The sequence below is a fragment of the Hevea brasiliensis genome, unplaced genomic scaffold (assembly GCF_030052815.1).
Source record: "Hevea brasiliensis isolate MT/VB/25A 57/8 unplaced genomic scaffold, ASM3005281v1 Scaf95, whole genome shotgun sequence".
Taxonomy (NCBI): domain Eukaryota; kingdom Viridiplantae; phylum Streptophyta; class Magnoliopsida; order Malpighiales; family Euphorbiaceae; genus Hevea; species Hevea brasiliensis.
In genome coordinates, this window is record NW_026615316.1 from 168591 (window position 1) to 186758 (window position 18168).

The 18168-nt window shown below is 32.3% G+C and overlaps 1 protein-coding gene and 1 pseudogene across 1 annotated transcript; one reads left to right on the forward strand and one right to left on the reverse strand.

The window, feature by feature from the left end:
* Positions 1-2627: 2627 nt before the first annotated feature.
* On the reverse strand, positions 2628-11292 carry LOC110668684 (LRR receptor-like serine/threonine-protein kinase FLS2). The gene is given in 9 exon segments (XM_058142947.1): positions 2628-2885; positions 5777-5891; positions 7528-7675; positions 8433-9315; positions 9440-9546; positions 9969-10685; positions 10688-10933; positions 11051-11139; positions 11252-11292. Coding segments are annotated over 9 exon segments (2604 nt in total).
* Positions 11293-11404: 112 nt separating this feature from the next.
* Positions 11405-11857, forward strand: LOC131177844 (auxin-responsive protein SAUR67-like; annotated as a pseudogene).
* The last annotated feature ends 6311 nt before the right edge of the window (positions 11858-18168 follow it).

Below are 18168 nucleotides of genomic sequence, written 5' to 3' on the forward strand. Positions count from 1 at the left end.
TGAATCATCACTTGAATTAGCTTTAAGAGCAACATTTTTCTTTTTCTCATCTACTTTTTCGGATATGAAAGCTATCCCTTTCTTTTTCTTTTGATCACCTTCATTCTCATCTTTCTTATAAATCATCTCATGTGCAATGAGAGAACCAATCAGCTCATCATAGGTGTATTTTCCAAATCCTTGGTGTCTTGAATAACAGTAGTTTTTGCTTCCCACGTCTTTGGAAGAGACCTCAGAATTTTCTTTACAAGTTCTTGTTCTTCGAATCTCTTTCCAAGAGCTTTAAGTAGATTTACAAGGTCAGTAAATCTGGTACTCATTTCAGCAATGGTTTCACCAGATTTCATCTCAAATAATTCATAATCACGGATGAGGAGGTTTGCCTTTGACTCTTTTACCACATCAGTTCCTTCATATGTGACTTCTAGTTTGTCCCATATTTCTTTTGCAGTTTGACATCCCAAACACGGTTATACTCATTAATATCAAGAGCACAATGAAGAATATTAATAGCCTTAGCATTTGTAGAAATTTTCTTCCAATCATTATCATCAAATTCAACTTCAGCTTTAGGAATTTGTACAGTTCCTTCACTGGTTTTATAAGGAATATAAGGACCATCTTTAACTATTCTCCAAGCATCAATGTCAACAGATTGTATGAAGTTTCTCATTCTAGTTTTCCAAAAGGAGTAATTTGTGCCATTAAAAAGTGGTGGTCTAGTGATGGAATAACCTTCACTATAAGGTGTATACCAGCAGAATTTCTAGATGAACTAGCCATGTGTGTGGATCACTCTAAGGGGTTTAATCTCAAGCAAGAGAGACAAGCTCGATACCAAATTGATGTCCCAAAATATGTCCAAGAGGGGGTGAATTGACTTTAAAAACAATTTTCTTCTTGCTCAAAACCTTTGAAAATTGCAGCTAGGTTCAACTAAATTATCTAATGTGAAAATGAACAATATAGCTCTATTGACAAGTTGACTCAAGGTTAAGTCAGATGCAATCAAGATAATCGATATAATGCACTATATAAGCATTCAAGAAATATATCAAGAACCGAATACGCTTTTATCACAAAGAACTAGAGCAAGATACCGTATATCCTATCCGACAAAGACAACAGATAACCAATGTAATATATCGATATCGCAGATTTTGCAAGAAACTATTTTTCTAAGATAGCAAAGAAGATCAACAAAGATATGATATCAATTTTCATATCGAAAAGTATATCATTCATAAAGCTAAATTGCAAAAATGTAAAGAGCAAGGGTTGAGAAAATGAACATCGAATTTTTATAGTGGTTCGGCTTTAACTAGCCTACATCCACTCTCTCAAAGATCACACTTTGAGTCTTCACTCCACTATTCTTCTCTTTTCAAGGCAAGAGACAAAGCCCTTTACAAATCTTCTCAACAAAGCTTTTAAAATTATCTTCACACTTCTACCAAGTGTTATCCCAAACACTTATCACAACCAAGCATCAATAGGTGCTTGAATGAACTCTCACAAAAGATAATAATGTGTTGAAAAACTCACTCTCACTCAATTACAACAAAGAACTATAAAGAAGAGTTGAGTAAATAAGCCAATGATGAGCAATAAATCACTTTGAGCACTTTGAATGAAAGCTTTAAAGATTTTGAACAAGAGAGGGACTTTCATTAAGTGCAAAATGGCCAAAGGAAGGTGTATTTATAGCTTTGGAACGTTTTTACCGCTAGTAACTCATTTGAACGTTACGTATACGAATTTCAAGAAAATAGCCGTTATTTTGTCGTCGCGATGTTGTGCAGAGTTGAAACAGCTTAGCGATTTGAGAAAATAGCAAACCAGTTAGCATACTAAAATCAAGAGCAAACCGCTTAGCATACCAGGAAAACTTTTCTGCATAACTTTCAAAACTATAAAACTTTACACCAAATCATAGTCAAACACTTTTTAGGCCAGTAATGATATTTAAAAAGAAAATCTTTTGAGGGATTAAAAATAAGCATCATTGACTTTTACTCCTCAATTCTTTTCACAAGAAATCCTAAGAAATAAAACTAATTTCTATACTAGATGTACCTTCAATTCTGATGTTCAATGCAGCCTTGGAAGGTAACCTTTTCTTCTTTTATCTCTTTTGCTTCGTCTTGTGTTATCCTTAGAATGTCATCTTTTCTTCATAAGGACCAATCCATCATAAAATCCTTTTGTCCTTCTTCTTTGAGATACACAACACTTAAAACAATGTTAGTTTGATTCTAGTTGAGTTTTGGTATCATCAAAATCTATGCTCCTTTGAGCTTGTGGGGTCAACAATGACAGCCGACAGGTTACAATCATGACATTAAGTAGACATTTTTGGAGTAGATACAAATCCAATTTATTATTTAAGAACTGATATAAATAGTAGTTATTTGAAAGTCAAAATGACCAGTAGAAGGTTGCTAGATTTCACATTCACATATCTAAACATGGGAAAGAGAAGTATATGTGTGATTTCTGATAAAGTTCTATGTATGAGTTTGTTTTTGTTGCTTCAGTTGAATTGATTAAGGACAGATGTCCCACTACTTTGATGTTCATGTTATTTATTTTTGTCAAGGTGAGTCAAAATTAGCCAAACATAAAGATTAGCCAGGTATAATGTCACTAAAATCTTGGCGGTATCCATCAAAAAGCATTTCACGTGAGAAGAAGAATATCTTGCTAACAGATGAAAAATTATCATTTACAAGGTTCAGAATGGACTCTGTACTAGTAATAAGTGTTGGCTGTAAGAGAGGACCAATCACCAATCCAGGATTTATTGCAACCATGTCTATTCCATTCTCTTTTGTAAACTTCCAAGCAGCTTCTTCTGCTAAGGTTTTTGAGAGCATGCACCATAACTGAGAAGAAACGAAACAATTTGATGAACATATAATGACAAAAGATTTCTAGTCCACATGCCACAAGCCAAGTGATTCATGTTCTGTTAATACATAAAACATGCAGTGAAACTGTAATGAATAATAGGAAGGAGAATAAGGTTTGTAATTATATGTGGAAGGAGTAAAATAGTGAGGGCGGTGTGTGATAATTGAGTAGTTGTAAAGATGTTACAACTTTTTAGGAGAAAGTCAAAGCAGTTACAATAGTTAGTAGTGTATAAATAAAGTGTATTTGTATTAGAATAGGCTATTCCAAGCATCAATAAATAAGAATACTTTTATCTCATCTTTGAATATTCTCTTCTCTTTTCATCCAATCTGTTTCTTTTCTCATCCAATCTATCTGTATTCTCATCCATTTCTCTCTCTTTCTCTCCCTATTCTTTTGTTTCACTTAGTTGGTAGGCTATTATGCAACAATTTGGTATTAGAGCCTCCATCTGAGTTGGGTTTGCTTCCAATATTTTCTGCTAGAGTCACAACTTTGGGCAGATTCATGGGAGTCTTCCAGAATTCCAGGTTTTCTCTGCTCTTCTCTCTTTCTCTCTTTCTCTCTTCTTTCCCTCCATTCCTTCTTTTCTTCGTCCTCTCTCCTTGAAACTTCTTCCCTTTCTCACCTCAATTTCTTCTTCTTTCTTTCTTTCTTGAAATTCTTGAATCAAATTCTTTCTTCTTCTGTCACTTTATAGATCTTTCTTCTATTCCCTTCTTTAATTTCTTATTTCCAGCATTTCAAGAAACCTATTTCTTGAAATTCTAGTAAATTTTCTTCCTCTCTCTCATTCTTCTCTCTTGCGAGCTGCCTTATTCACTTTTTCCCTCCATCAAATTCTTCTCAATTTCCCTATTTTCAATTTCTGCCCTGTTAGGATTTCAAAATCAATACTTGTTTTGTCAAATTCAAGAAACATCTGAAAATAATAATAAAAAAATCTTTCTTTCCTCTCAATCTTTCTTCCTTCTCCACAAAATATTTTCTATTTTTGTAATTTCTTCTTTATTATTCTTTTCACAATTTTTCTTCTTCCTTTCTCTGTGATTTTCTTCCAATTCCAGTATCAATTCCTTATCCTTGCTCAAATCTGATTTTCTTTTACTATTTTCCTCCTCAAATTTTCTTTCTCAAATTTTGTTAGAAGTAAAATACAATCAAAGCATCAAACCATGGGAATACAATCTTGGGAACAAAAGGATCCGAAGGGAAGTTTTGAAAGAAGAGTAACAAAACGCTTAGAGGAGTTGCTGTATCAAAAATGGAAAAGATTAGGTAAGTTGTTAGAAGAGCAATTAGAAAGGAGGGATAAATTGTTTCAAGAGGCACAATCCAAAAATCAATTTCAAGATTTGGAGCTGAGATCCCAAATTCTAGGGGGTTTTATAGAAAATGGAAAGAAAACAGAAAATGTTGCAACCTTTACTAATGAAGATGCATTGGAATTGTGTATCACACAAGGAGGGAAAACATTACAACATCTGGAGTAGGATTTTCTTCCTCATATGTCTAGTATAAGTGAGGTTTTTGGGGAGGAGAATGATGAAGATCTATAAGACAGCAATCATGGAACTGAAGTTTATTAGGGTGACGACAAGGAATTGGGAAAGACCAAGGAGAGTGTTGCTAAGAAGGAGATTGTCCTCCTTGATGATAAGATTCATGGGGATGGAGATGTGAAGTAGTTAATTCAAAAGGAGGAGCAAAAATTTCAAATTCTCGAAGATTACATTCAGCAGAGTTTTGAGGATGATGTTAATGGTGCAAATGATGAGAATACTCAGGGTCTTGAGAATGATAACATTACTGAAGCCTCCAGTAAAGTGCATATGAGGCAAGTAAACTATTCTATGGGGAGAATAGGAGTTGAATATGAAGTAGAATTCCTTTACACAATGACACAAAGGATGATTTTGCCTCAGTTAGGAATGGAAGAAGTGTTGGAAGCTGCACAATCTAAAGTCTAAAAACCTAAAATTTCTAGGAGCAATGGGAATGGATGCAGCTTACTAATTTAAGAGAACCATGATCGTGAGTTTTACTATTGTGAGTTCCTAATGTCCATAGAGGATAAATGGGAGATTCAAGAAGGCTGAAGAAGAAGAAATTAATTTTGAAGAACATTGCATCTGTAATTCTTACACAAGATGTATTTGAAAGATGGAGAAGACAAAGAAAGAAATATTACAATGACGAAGGAAACGGATTGGCATTTTGGTGTTGGTTTATTGCACACAATCAATAATTTCAGTGTTGCACTCTCCCTTATCCATTCTTGAGGACAAGAATGATTTCACGGAGTAGGGAATGTAATGAATAATAGTAAGGAGAATAAGGCTTGTAATTGTATGTGGAAGGAGTAAAATAGTAAGCGTGGTGTGTGATAATTGAGTAGTTGTAAAGATGTTACAGCTTTTTAGGAGAAAGTCAAAGCAGTTACAGTAGTCAGGAGTGTATAAATAGAGTATATTTGTATTAGAATAGGCTATTCCAAGAATCAATAAACAATAATACTTTTCTCTCATCTTTGAATATTCTCTTCTCTTCTTATCCAATCTATCTATTTTCTCATCTATTTCTCTCTTTTCTCTCCCTATTCCTCTGTTTCACTTAGTGTGCAGGCTATTATGTAACAGAAACTAAGCCAAAGAAAAGTGAAAGAACAAAAGAGAGAATTTATATATTTTCATAACAAGAAAAGATAAGTCAGAGGCTCCGCAGTTCATGTGTACAATAAAATTACATGAATTGCTAACTGATATTGCATTATATTACCAGCTAAGTCCTTTCAGGCAGCACTAAGTGAAAATCTTTCAGAAATATGCTGTTGTAATTAGAAGTTAGCACTTCTATATACCTTTGATTTCTCACGAATATCAGGATCTGAAAACCATGTCTCATCAATTATTATATCAGGAGCAAGAGGTTTCCCATTAAATGCAACTGCTGCCATGGATGATGTTATAACCACCCTTTTGATAGTGATTTCAGAACATTAAGTGTTCCCTTCTATGCAGGATCAATAAGTTCTGCCTGAAGAAGAAAAAAGAATAATATCATTGAGATTATTGAGGCTCTTTTATGACATTGGGAAAAAGAACATGAACAGTTACACACAACTGGATCAAAATGCTGGCTCTTGCAATGTCAAAACTGCAATGGTCAACTGGACTTCTGATCCTTCAATAATGCAAAGTTTGGTGCAAAATTGAAGGTACCTCAAGAAGCATGCAGAAGTATCCATGAACAATAACCAACAAATAGAAAAATGTTAAAAAAAAAAAAAAAGAAGGTGATCATATTTGAATCAACTCATTGACTAATAAGCTTGTATAGACATATGCCAACTTGAGATTTTTGTCAAACGGACCTTTTAAAAATATCAGCAAGCATTTAAGGAATTTCTATTTTGACTGCTACTTGAAAAATTGACATCTACAGCAGTAAAAATTAAAACTCTCTAAAACTAATTCACAACTGTGTAATAGAAGGGAGAGATCAGTAGCAGCAAAATAAAATGGAGATGCTGTAGGGAAAACACATTCACATCCCTCAACCACAGGATCAAAAGATCCTTCATCTAATAAATCTGCTTTGAATAATTGCAGTCTTTCTTTTGCTCCATCAAGTACAAGTAAGTGTTCAATTTTCTTTGCATCATCTGTGCCATTAATCGACAGAATTCTTTCAATAATATGGTAAAGAATATATCTTACCATGTGTATTCAGAAAAATTCTTCAGGAATGAATGCCTCAAAAAAGTACAACAACTATACTGCTGAACCTAACAGCATAAATGAGCTAACTGGGTAATGGAGTAAGTTGAATAGCCAAACTTTTCCTTTAAGAAATAAGAATAATATATATGCCCAAATTTTATATAAGAAAAAGAATCCAAGCATGCAAACCGATGAAGCAGAAGCCATTTTACCTCTTCTATCTATCTGATTGGCTGGCATAAAACAATAATCATGGCTAAGCTACCCAGATTTAACAATGAATACTTCTACATATTTTTCACTTTACTCTAATAGATACCCTCTTTTGTTCTGACACATTCCATAACACATTCCATAATACATCTCTTTGGTACACTATCACGAGCCTTCTCCAAATGAATAAAAATCATGTATAGATCTTTTTTCACATCTCTATATTTCTCCATCAAGTTTTTAATGAGAAAGTCACTTTCATAGTTGAACGACCGGCTATGAAACCAAATTGATTGAGAGAGATAGAAGTATGATGACTTAGTCGATGCTCGGTCCCAAATCCGAATAAAGGAGGAGGGTTGTGGTAGGTGATAACCAGCATAAAACCTTTATGATATGATATGGATTCAAATGATAGGAAATTAACAAAAAAAAAAAAAAAATCAATATGCAAGACCAGAAAATGTAGAAATGAAGTCAAAGATCAAGCTATTTACTTCCCAGTAAGCCAAGAATATAATTTGATCATACAACACATTAAAATTTTTCAGATTACAATGTCACTTAAAAGCAAGAACAAAAACACAGATATGGAGTCAAAGATTAAAGCTTTATTTTGTGTTAAGAGATATTACTGACCCGAAGCAAGAACTTCAGGAGCCATGAAGGTATGTACCCGGATGCTCCAGTCACCCTCAACACCTTCCCTTCCCCACCCATTCTCTCTTTCTTTTCCTCAGATACGATGAGAATCTCTGACTTCAATCTCACCATGAATGTATGTTCAGTATTTGTCCAATTGTCCTTAACAAAAGAGACGGTCTCTATGCAGTGAGCAAGAATGGCGTAGCTTCAGATAGACTGGGCCGAAAGAGAGTGGGCTTTAGTCTTGGGTACAACGACTAACTATTCTCGGTATGGCAGCCTTTCAACTTCCGTGGTAAATTAGTATTTAGTCATCAATTATATTAAAAATAATTATTTAATTTTTATATTTTTAAAATATAATTGATAATTAAGGATTAAATGTGATAAAAATTCAGAGATGAAAATATTTACAATAAGTCAGAGATAAAAATATATATCATTGAAAAAAAATAGATTGAGGAAAACTGATGAAAGGATGAAAATTTATGAATCAAAACCTAAGGATGTTTTCATCTTTTTCTAAAATGTAGGGGCCTAAGTATTTATTGTTGCATAATATAGGGACTAGATAGTAATTTTGTTAAATTCATAATAGAAATGTTAATGGGGAACAAGACAGGTTTTGCTTTTTTATTTTTTTAATTATTTAAGAAATTTTAAAAAATGAGAGAAATTAAGAATAATCAAATTGGTCATTCCTTGTGAATGCAATGATTCACTTTGGTACATGTAAGCAGAATTTACTGGACTTTCTAGCATGTAAAATAGAACATTAAACAGAAAGAAACTACAAACTAAAACTATGATTCCTCAAGCCCATCTTGCTTTGTATGCCAGAGATGATACTCTGTCAGCAACCTTCCGTGCAAAACCAAAATAGGCATCACTCTTATGATCTTTTAGTTGCCAAAATGAGATAAGGAACCAATATACCAGCTGCAAATCCCAACCCAATGGCCAAGTAAAACCATTTGTTGTCATCATTACAACTGCTACTACAATCATTCTCTTTAGTTCCTGCATTAGGGGAATTGTCACCTGGACACTCAACAACAAGGGGAGCTCCACAAAGATAAGGATTACCAGCAAAGCAGGATGCCTCAAAAGTTGTCAGATGTCCTACAAAAGGGATTCTACTGGAGAAATTGTTGTTTGATATGTTTAACTACCCCAAGAATGATAGTGAGGACATGCTTGGAGGAATTCGTCCTGAAAGCATATTGCTTGAGAGATCAAGGGATGCCAAATGGTTCATTTCAGAAATGCTTTGAGGAATCTGGCCACTGATGTGATTTCTTGACAAGTTAAAAACTATCAGCCCTGCTAACTTTGCTATTCCCAGGGGCAACTCTCCTTGTAAATAGTTTCCGGAAAGATATATGCATGTCAGAAGGGAAAGAGTCTTGGTATATTCTAGAGATTGGCCTTTCATACTTACAAATATATTTTGTTGATAATCGTGGCCCGGAAAAATCCCATGATATGAATAATCACTAATGTTCTGCACTTGCGTCATGGCTTCAAGATTACCCAAATTAGCAGGAAATGCACCATCTAACAAATTTTCTGCAAGGTCTAGTACTTGTAGATACTTCAAATCTGCTAGTGTGGCTGGAATCTCTCCAGTAAATGCATTTGACCTCAATCACATCAAATCTCTTCCAATCCATGAAGGGATGTAACCGGTCATTTTGTTGTTTCCACGGTCTAAAGTTTCCAAACTCCACAACTTTTGGAAAGACAAAGGCATTTCACCAGAGATCATGTTGTTACTGAGGCGTAGTGTTCCAAGGAAGGGTAGCCGACCCAGCACCCAGGGATTCAGGAATCACCCCAGATAAATTGTTGTTTTGAAGGTCTAGGACTTCTAGCTAGTAACCTATGCTTGATGGAATGCGTCCTGATAAATTGTTTCTTGAAAGATCAATAATCTTCAATCCCTGGAGACCTCCAATAGAGGCTGGGATTTCACCAGTAAGCTGGTTGCCAGCAAGAGAAAGGAAGTTCAAGTACTCTGTAAGTTTGCCTATGTCTTCTGGAATAGGGCCTGAAAATTGATTATTGGAAAGATCCAATGTTATAATTCCAACATTTGGAACAGTAAGAGGTCTTCAAAACGGTTAGACCTCAAATCAATACTCAAAAGGGAAAGATAATTTTATGGGATTTGCTATGGGACCACGTAGTTGATTGAAAGAAAAGTTTAACCAAGTGATATCGCTAGAAATATCCCAAAACCAACTGGGAATGGAACCTGAAATACTAGTATTTGAGAAATCAAGAAAACCAATGTTTGAGATTTAAGCCATGCTGGAAATGTAAGACCTATATGGCATGAACTCATTTCAAGCGTAATTACTTGAAATGGAGGAATCCAATTTGAACCCACCTTGAGAATCAAAGAGTTGTACAAAAAACACAAGAACTTTAATTTTCTTAATTCTGAAAAGTGGGATTCGGAAACAATACCAGAAACATGATTGAAACAGACATCTAGGGCATACAACTCAGAAAGTTGTCCAAGACTATTTGGCAGAGATCCATTCAAATGACTTATAGAGACATCAAGGATAAACAACTTGGAAAGATTTTCCAAACTAAATGGAAGAGTTCCATCTAATTCATTTCCGCGGAGTCCAAGAATAGTTAGGTTGCTCAAAGCTCCAAAAGAAGTAGGGATTGAACCATAGAACCAGTTGAAATCCAAAAGGAGTTCAACAAGATTATGAAGCTCACCCAACCAATTTGGCAATTCACCAACCAAGTCATTGAAACTTAGATCCAACAACTGCAAACTAGAAAAGAGACTTTTAGGAAGGCAATCTTTTGTTCCTCCAAGGATTTCCGGCAAACTTCCCGTTAGATTATTACTTGACAAATCAAAATACTTCAGATTGCGAAGTCTAAAAATTGTGCTCGGTATCTGACCCTTAATGTGGCTACGGCTGACATCTACATAGACAAGGCTACTAACGTTAAAGAGCGAATTAGGGAGCTTGGAATTGAACACATTGTCACTAAGGTCAATGACAGCAACAGAACTAAAATTAAGAAAGCCAAGATAAGACAAGGTTCCATTTAGGTGACAAGAAGATAAGTGAATATTAGTTAAATTTGCAAGCTTGCTAAATGCTCCAATCCAATCTGATCCTACCATTGATAGGTCAACTCCATTCAGATATATATTTTTAGAGAGCCAAGACCAGCCACCGATTCAAGGTTATTGACAGGTAAAAAAGAGTTGGAACAGACAATTAAATACTGCAAGGTAGAAATGTTTCCCAAACTTGGAGGAATTATGCCACCAAAGTCCGCATGTGCAAGGTTTAGATATTGCAGTTTCTTTAAAGAGTGAAAGAATTTGGGAATGGGGATACCATTGAATGCATTAAAACTCAAGTCCAAATGTCTCAGGACTTTAGTTTTGTAAAATGCTAGTGATGTAAGCAAGAATAATCTTATAATGCAGATAGGTGGCAAGCAACGTTACCATATGCCTTCAGCAGTTATTTGGACAGAATGGGTCGAATTGGCATTGTCGTTTTCGTTACCACAGAACAACTCTACAAAATAAGTTCCCTTCAAATTAGATTCAAATTCATCTGGTCTTGAGAGGTTCAACTCTTGTCCGTTGTTATGGCTATATTATATGGTCATGATTTATATTAGATATACGACAGTCCTATGGTCCACCTTGATGGGTTGATTTCTAATCATACACATCCCAGCAAGCCCTCATATCCACCAATCACATGGCATTGGAGCTCCATGAAAGGGACTTGCTTCTGGTCATTGTTTGTATATATTCAAGTCATTTCCTTTGCTCTCTACCTATCCAGATTACAGCATTTGCAACTTTAATGCTATAGTTCTCTTTCTTACCTCACAATTTCCTTCAAATCTTTTCCTTTAGTAGCAAGATGATCAGCACCAAGAGACTCCTCAAATTGGCAAGAAAATGGCAGATGCTAGCTGCTATAAGGAGAAAACGAAGCATACCGCTGCAGGCCATTGGGGAAGGGAGCAGTTGTAGCACATCAGAAATGGCCTAGAAGAGCCACTTTGTTGTGTACTCTGCTGATCAGAAACGATTTTTGATTCCTTTGGAGTGTCTTAACAATGAAATTATCAAAGAGCTATTCAATATGGCAGAAGAAGAGTTCCGATTGCCAAGCAAAGGACCTCTTGCATTGCCATGCGATGCGGAGTTCTTGGAGTATGTAATTTCCTTAATGAAACAACAGGTTACTGGAGACATTGAAAAAGCATTAATAATGTCCATAGCTAGCTGCTGTTCATTGTCTTTCTTTCTCCAACAGAAAGAAACAAGCCATCAACTACCAGTTTGCCGCTTTTGAAGAGTTACAATTAGATTCAAAAACAATATATCGCAATGAACACAATTTAACAGCAATCTCAAATTCTTTTCATGATTAGTTCTATCTCCATGAAAAAAAAAAAAAAAAAAAACACATACACACACTCACACACTCTTTTACTTATTTTGTTAGTCTGATCAGAATCAACGAAACATGTGCCATGTGGTCCTCATTTAAGGGATTGCAAGAAAAAATAATATTGAAGAAACAAGGTAAAATCATTAATTCACCATGATCATGTTGACCTACCTTCTGCTGGTGAGCATGTTTGAGAAAACCAAAATTAAAGGCTGAGTTACCAATAATTTTTACATCAGAGAATCAGCGTAAAATGCAGAACAAGAGATTATAACCAAGACAATTTATCTCACCACCATATTTCCATAGGAAGTGCTTCAAGTTCTTCACATGATCCACACTTGCCAGACTTTTGCATGTAGAAGGAAAAAGGCTAAATGTTTCTTCAGAATTTTAACCAAGAAATTTTCGTGCAAAATAATGTAATACAATAACTTGAAATATTGCATAGCCACTCTAAGAATATTGTAATGCTGGACCTGAATGCAGTGATCTCATCTGAGGTTCGATTGGCCCAAGTCAGAGATCAAACCTCACAGGGTCCATGGCAGACTGAGTTAAGCAAGCTTGCAACTTCAACTCCTCAACTTCATTTCCTCTAAGGATCAATTGGCCGACCTCCTCACACATCCACCATCTCACCAGAGACATTCTTTATTCCGAGACAAGCTTACAGTTCGGGCCTTACCTGCCCCGAATTGAGGGGTCTTCCTTTCCCATGTAAACTCTGCTTCCCGTGTTGTATCTGTATATATATCAGTCTCATAATCAATGTATATAGCGAAGTTAAGGTTTTATAGATATCTCATTTTCTCCAAAGACTCAAAAAGAATTCAGGAATAGGACTCTGATTGCATTTCTCCTCCCCCCTCCCCATGCCTGTGTGGAGCTTGATCTTGGCTGTGGAGATCAATAATAACGACAGCACCTGTTCTATTGTTGCCGCCTATTCCACGATATCAATGTAGAGGTTAGGCTTACATTTTAAAACTGTTGAACATAAATAATTAATAACATAGGCTACTGTTTTCTCAGTCTTGATTAGCATTGTAATTTCCTAAGTAGATTTGCTGAGAATAATAGAAGAAAAGAAAGTTCAAATGAGGTGCAATTTCAGCAATAGTTCAATTGAATCAATGCATGACTGAACCTTGAAGGAAAATTCCTTTTTTCCCCCTGTTCTGTTCATTTAGAATCAAAATAGTATTTCAAATTTGACTAGTCCGTGGATGAAACAACAATGTTCTTGTTCCACTCTGGAAAAACTAAGTAGAAGGTTTATATTCTAAAAAAAATTCAGTTAGTCACAGTTAAAAGATTTTATTTTTTTTAACTTTTCCAAAAACTTTAAACCAGATATACAGTTTAAAATAATAATAATAATAATAAATTCCCCATGATATCTTCAAATCAAATTGTAAGAGTTTTCAATATCAAATGATGATTTCTTCATTAATCTTCTTAAATTTTTAGTTTTTAGTTTCCTCAAATAGTGTCATTTATGAAAACCTCTCTATTATTATGCAAAATAAATGGATTCTATTTTTTCTTATTCTCAAGAGGATAATTTTGTTAGTCCGTTCCTAAATTTTATTTCATATTTGATTTTTGTCCATTAACTTTAATTTGTTATTAAAAATCCTTAAATTTTATTTTTTTTTTCATAAAAAATTACTCTAACCTATAATAACAAGTTTAACCTAAAACCTTATTATTCTATGTTAGAGAGATTTTTGTAAAATAAAATTAAAGTTTAGTAATTTTTTAATAATAAATTGTACTTAAAGAATGGAAGTAAAACACGAAATAAATTTCAAGAATATGCTGCGTAAAAATTACCCAAGACTACCCAAGACTGAAGTAGGCATCACTCATTGTTCTTCTGGTTGCCAAAATGAGGCAAGGAACAAATATACCAGCTGCAAATCCCAACCCAATTACCAAGTAAAATCAGTTGCCATCAAAATTATGACTCTTGCCACCATCATTATTCTCATTAGTTCCTGGTCCTGCATTAGTTGAATTGCCACCTGGACAATCAACAGTTAAGGGAAGCCTTCAAAGATTAGTATTACCAGCAAAACAGATTGCCTCAGAAGTTGCCAGTTGCAGCACAGAAGGGATTCTGCCTGAGAAATTGTTGTTTGACAGGTTCAAATACCCCTAGGATTATAGTAAAGACATGTCTAGAGGAATTGAACCTGAAAGCATATTATTTGAGAGATCAAGGGATGAAAGTTAATTAATTTCAGTCGATCAATCTATTCCCCCATTTGAAAATTAAATTAAAATTTTACTATAATTCAATTCAATTGATTTTTTTTTACCAATTTTCATATTTAAAATGAAAGGATTTTTTTTTAATTTAAAAAATTTTTTATTTTAAAAATGAAAATTAAACATAATTATTTGTAAATTTAATTGAATACATCATTGATAAGAAAATAATTTAAATAAATTTTCACACAATTATATTTAATTTTTTTTAAATAATTTTTTTTAATTAAAAAAATTGAATGATAAAAAAAAATTAAATTGAATTCTTATAAAATTTAAATTTTAAGCAGGGGTACATGAAAGTCTTGCAAGACACGAGAATGTTTGCAAACAATTATCCACCAAATTTGAGGTCCTTTATATGCAATCCAGCTCTTATTAATGAGATTTTATTAAGGATAATTAGCAAGAATTTCATCAGTAATGCGCATTCTAATCCAATTTGAGAATCTTAAGCATTCATAGTTATCAATATTTTTTTATTGCATCTTGATTATGATTCAAACTCATAAGTCACGATCTTGAAATCGAATTATTGAGTTAAAAAATTTTTTATGCTTAAAAAAAAAAGTTTTTTGGTTGTTACAGTCATTGCCTCCTAAACCCACGATACACACAGTTAAATGGTTTTATTAACCCTTGATTCAACCCCCATAAGAGACCTACCACCGAGCCATAATAGATCCCTAAACAGTTGCAAATACGGATTGTTCGTAGTTGATTCACTGATCCACTTAAGCGGAGAAAATATTTAGCCTCAACGCAGATGCGAGGAGTCAAATCGAGTTCGGACGCCTCAAACTCTAAAGGCTTACCACTAAGCTACAATGTTCGGTAGTAATTATTGAGTTAAAATTGATTAACAAATTCGTAGTTATTAATATGTCAATATTATTGCCTTGTGTTTTTTGTTGTTTGAGTACATTTTATTGCCTTATTATCATATATTTAATAGTCTATTCTAATAAAAAAAATCTTCTCATTTTTTATTGGGTGGCCACTTTCACTGTGGCTATTTTCAAATCGGTTTTTTTAATTGTTTTTGTTATTTTGTATTATTTTTTTAATAAACTCATAAATTTATATTTATTTGGAAAATGTCTAAATTTATTTTTTCAAATTTATGTCGTTAAGAATGGATATGAGATTCTCTTCTAATATTGGGGTCTTACTATTCTCGTTATTACTGTCCTATTTTCTTCGTCTTAGTATGTTTTGTTTGTTTATTGCCATATTTGATAATTGATAGAATCTTTAACAATTTGAAGAAATGCAACATGGATCATTAACCCCTTTTAATTGGAGACCTTGGATCTTGAAGTATGATTAATAATTTTTAATTAATCAAGCCTAGTAATTGGTCTGTACCTCTATTGATATTTGGTATTTTAAACTCTTCTGTTGGTTACAAAAGTAGCAAGTTCTTAAAAGAGCAACATTGCATTTTTTTTTTATTGTCCAAAATGAAAAAAAAAAATCAAATACTATCCGGGAGATAATTCTCTCTTGCCCAAATCATCACTAACCATAATTTTTTTTAGTGAAAATAGAAACCCTTTCTTCTCTCTCATATTTTCATTATTTATCATCTCATTTTTTCGTGAACCGAAGTTTTTAATTATTTATATTTTTTTAATGAAGATATTATGTTGTATTAATATTATGATGTTTCTTAATGAATCATCAGATTTTTTTTTTATTTTAAAAAAATAGTCTATTCAATTTTCTAGTAATTTTTAAGCAATTAGTATTTCAATAAGTTAAATATTAGTTTATCATATGTTATAAAATCTAATCTTAACAATCTCTTTAATCATTTTTAATATAAAATATTAAAAAAAAGTCCATAAATGCATTAATCAACAATCACTTATGTGGTTGATGTAAAAACAAATTAAAATAAATATTTTGTGATTAAAAAAATGTAATTACATCAAATTATACTTTAAGAAAAAAAAAAGTTTTCGCTTAGATTCGAAAGGTAATAAGATTATGTATGTTGGGATGCCTACTTTAAAACCTTGTCCTTATCTTTGGAGATGACAAAGATTGTTACCTCCAACTTCACATGATCCTTTGAAATGATTTAAAAGTAGAATGATTAGTAAAATTAAAAGTTTAAAGGTTTAATTGAGGATGAGTTTGATGAATGGTATGATTCAATCTAAAATTGAATTATTTGAATTGAATGTTGATTTAGAAATTAAATTAATAAAAATTTCTTTTTTTAAAAAAAAATTAACATTTTGACTAAAATGAATAAAAAATTTTTTCTTAACAATTATGGATGACTTAACATTTTAACTTGATTTGGAAAAAATCTTTATTTAAAAATTAGAGAGAAAGTGAGAAAAAACTTAAGCCAACTTCTACATTCGATGTGAAATGTGCATGTGTGTGAGTTATATATAAATAAAGATTCTGTTAAAATTTTTATAATTTTAATAATTGTCTATTCCTGTCATTGATTCGTGTATACATATATTCTATTAAAAAAAAAACTTTAGCCAAATAATGAAATTACATATTGCATTTTAGCATTAAAATACAAAAAATTAAGAGGATTAATATGCAAAATGGAAATATGAGAAGTATATTATCTTGTTCCATAAAAATAGGTTTACCTCTCTTTTTATATGGGCCGAGAAAATATAATTAATATAATTAATGTTATAAATTTTATTTAGTCTTATTTAGTCTTTTTCTAATATATTCTCTACTTATATTGTTCAGCTAAATTAACTCGTATTACTAAATTATTTTTAGAATTAATAAAATTTATTTTTTTTTTATAAATTATTACTTTAAAATAAAAAATGATTTATAATTAAAAAAAATAAAAAATATATATAAGTCTACTTTATGAGACGAAAAGAGTAATTTTATTTGATTATACTAATTTTTTTCCCTCACATTATTTACATTTACCAAACAAGGAAATAAAAAATTTCCTCTTATTTTTCCTTCATTCAAACATGAGAAAGAAAAATAAGATAAGAAAGGCTTTATATTTTTCTTTCCTCTTAAATTCGAAGAAATTAAACACGTTTGATTTGCTTAGTTTGGTAGGTAGACCTTTCACAAGGGTATTATCACCTATTGGAAATTTATTAATAAATTTCACATAATATATGTCTCATAATTAGAATAAATTTCAACAACTCTGAACTTATATAGTTGTAACAGTACAGTCCTTTAACTTTAAAATGCAACATAAAACCCCATAAACTTTTAAATTTTGCACAGTAAAATCCCTCTGACTTTCAATTATTAATTTTTCAATTAGAAACCAATATAAATAGCTCCAGCATGGCACTTAGTCAATATTTATCTCTTCTTTCTTTATGCAAAGTGTAAAATTATTCTTTTTATGCATGAAAAATTATTCTGTATTTATAGAGAGAAAAATGATTCAATTTACATATGGCTTGAGAGAAAAAAGAAAAATGCTGACTAAGTTCAATGCTGAAACTGTAGAGGTCAACGTATAACTGAAAAACTGGTAATTGGATGTTAGAGGGATTTTACTGTGCAAAATATGAAAGTTGATGGGATTTTATATTATATTTTTAAGTTGAGAGACTGTAATGTTACAACTAGATAAGTTTAGGAATAGTTGTCAAAATTTATCCCTCATAATTATCTTAAGAATATATATATATATTATTTTCTCTGTTATTATAAAAAACTGGTGATAATTTTTTTAACAAAATTTAAACTTAAAATTTTATAATTTTAAAAATTAATTTAAAGAATATTTATTTTAACTTATAAGCTAGTTAAATCAACTTACAAGTCGGTTAAATCAACTTATAAACTCTAAAAATAGACTGATATATTTATTTATAATAATTTTTGAACTTATAAGTTAAAAAAAAAATTAAGTTGGGGCCTAATTTTTCATTTCGATGTTTATAAATTAATTTAACTAAATA